We start from the raw sequence: 2,859 nt of genomic DNA on the forward strand, positions 1-2,859 counted from the left end.
TGTGGGCTGTCCTGGCAGATGTGCGTAAAAGCAGACAAGAGCTCAGAGTTTTCTGACTTTTTTCCAATTAAAGTTTCAATCTAACAGCAAATGCAGTTTTGCAAATACAATGTGCATTTTGTATGATAGTTACCTATTTTAACCGTTATAAAAAGCCTCTCCTCAAAAACAAAAATCCAATTAAATTGTACTCATTCACAGTTGAACATTCAAACACGTCATTTGATGCTATTTGGTTTGGCCCACATTTACATGCTGTTCAATACTATAACTTTGTTAATATTACAAAGCTGTCCTCCCACTAACCAGTAAGTGCCTGTTTACAACTATGAGTGGTACTTCCCTTACATTAATGTTGCTTGCAGATTTTTACTGTAAGGCCCGACACTGCTCACAACCATGCCAAACAAGACAGGCTTTGTCTGCATGCCTACGTACGAGATGCTCTGCTATTTCTGAGAACATAGTTAGGAGGGAAAACTTTTAGCTATAATATAAGCTCTTAATCAAGTTCAGCAAAGACTTAAATTTGATTGGGGAATGTGTTGTGTTAGAAGAATTATCTTCCCCAATGTAAGACACTTGGAGTAAGCCGTTTGCATATGACAAGGCTAAGTTATTCAAAGATTCCTCCGTAACTGAGCTGCCCTGCAATCAATGTCTAAAGGGCTGCCGACCCGACAAGGGCTGTTGTGGTGTCAGGACTACGGGGATAGACAGCAAGAAGACAATCGCGGTCTCTTCTGTGCAATCAGTCCTCATGCTCTCGACTCTGAAGTGGCGCTCGATACACATACCGGGTGCTAAGGCAAAACCACTTGGCTGGAGTTGCAGAAGGAAAAAGTGACAGGAGTGAGTTCAGTAAGTCTGAGTCACAGTGAATGAGAAAAAAGGAGAAATATTAGAAAAAAAACCTGTTAATGTCTCTTGGAGCCTCTGGAGAAAAATAGTACAGAAGTATGCATTTACAAATGGGGAGAACAAATTAAAGTGAAACAGTCAAACTTGCTTCTAATAACTGTTTACTTATCTTTGGTGTTTACTTCCAAGTGCTATAGTTGCAAAGTTAAATAATATATGTGCTGAAGAGATATACTACTACTTAGCTTTTAAATCAACATTACACCAGGCTCTAATCCAAGACAGAAGACTTACATATGTAACCAATATTTTAGCTGATCTGTTGTGAAAGCAGGCTCTTGAAAGATGTTAACAAATCTATGACTACTTTTAATATAGTTTATTTATAGGATTACTTTTATAATTAGCAAATACACGAGCCAGCTAACATGTAGGCCTGAAATATGTATACTTAGTATCTACTAATTTTCTTTCATCTTCCAGAACAGTGAGGTAAAAGTAAAAGGTCCAGAATTATGGTTTTCATGTTCCTTATTATATTACAGATCATCTATGTCTGCAGGGAAAGAAACATTTATCATCAATTTACCATGTCCATTTCTTCGCCCAATTTCATCCTTCTTGAAGACACTTCCACCACTTGGTACACACTTTTCTGCCCACTCATCCTTTAACTTCAGTTCTTCGATTTGCTCATCTGTCAGTCCTTGCATATTATAAGGCAAGAAAACACCGTGCTCTGCCAGCTCCTCCATCTCTTTGAAATGTTTAAAGAACAAGATTAAAAATCTGTGTTATTGAGAATGTATCATTTACAAAAGCCTTTCACATTATGTACGTGCAGGCAAAACTTACAGTCTTCAGTTTCTAAAGAGCTAAGTACATGGAATAAATAATAAGGTATATACACACAAATATATAGCTATATGTTGCTGTAATTACATTATAATTCATACATTTCACACATATATGCATATAACAAATGACACAGTAATTTATGCCTAATCAAGAAGCAATGGTCCAGCATAATTCTAGATGAGACAGCAGAGAGGTGTAAATGCTAGTTAGCGATGCACAGTCCCAAGCAGTGAGAACAGACAGGGTGCGGATGCAGTTTCTTCGTCCTGCTACCCAGCCTACAGCATCTGATCCACAGCCTGCAAGGTACATTTGCTACTTTCCCCCAGAACAACTTATCCAGCTGTCAGCCCACTTCACAGCACCCTTTCCTTGAAGGCCCTCCAGACTCTTTACCATCACCACATTAACTAAAGTGTATCCATCTCACAACAGACACACCAGAAGTACTGCAAATCCTCAAATGCTGTGTTCAGCATTTGCACAAATGCACCTCAAATCCTGTGTTCAGTTTTGGGCCCCTCACTACAAGAAGGATGTTGAGGTGCTGCAGTGTGTCCAGAGAAGGGCAACGAAGCTGGTGAGGGGCCTGGAGAACAGGTCTTGTGAGGAGCAGCTGAGGGAACTGAGGTTGTTCAGTCTGGAGAAGAGGAAGCTCAGGGGAGACCTTATCGCTCTCTACAAGTACCTGAAAGGGGGTTGTGGCGAGGTGGGTGTTGGTCTCCTCCCAAGTAACAAGCAATAGAATGAGAGGAAACGGCCTCAATTGCACCAGGGGAGATTTAAATAGGATATCAGGAAATACTTCTTTACTGAAAGTGTGGTCAAGCATTGGAACAGGCTGCCCAGGGGGGTGGTGGAGTCACCATCACTGGAGATGTTCAAGAAACGTGTAGACATGGCACTCTGGGACATGGTTTAGTGGGTATGGCGGTATTGGGCTGACGGTTGGACTTGATGATCGCAGAGGTCCTTTCCAACCTTAACGATTCTATGATTCTAAGTGAAAGAGGAAGGCGGCGAGCCCACCCCTACGTACGGGGGGAGAGGCCGGTACCTGAGCAGAGGCGCTGCACCTTCAGCCTCCCGTTGTAGATGCGGGCGACGAGGGCGGCCAGGTCGCCCAGGCGGACGCTGCCG

General features: G+C 42.1%; 1 protein-coding gene across 1 annotated transcript in view; it reads right to left on the reverse strand.

The window, feature by feature from the left end:
• LOC104625430 (chromosome unknown open reading frame, human C21orf59) overlaps nt 1–2,852 on the reverse strand; it is a 9,031-nt gene extending 6,179 nt beyond the window's left edge. Inside the window, exons 1-2 of the mRNA XM_010293049.1 lie at nt 2,777–2,852; nt 1,451–1,618 (exon numbers count right to left, since the gene is read on the reverse strand). Of these exons, the coding sequence (XP_010291351.1) occupies nt 1,451–1,616 (166 nt within the window). The 5' untranslated portion in view covers nt 1,617–1,618; nt 2,777–2,852. The remainder of the gene's footprint in view (nt 1–1,450; nt 1,619–2,776) is intronic.
• Between the last annotated feature and the right edge of the window lie 7 nt (nt 2,853–2,859).

This window comes from Phaethon lepturus, unplaced genomic scaffold (assembly GCF_000687285.1).
Source record: "Phaethon lepturus isolate BGI_N335 unplaced genomic scaffold, ASM68728v1 scaffold14028, whole genome shotgun sequence".
In the NCBI taxonomy this organism is placed as follows: Eukaryota; Metazoa; Chordata; class Aves; order Phaethontiformes; family Phaethontidae; genus Phaethon; species Phaethon lepturus.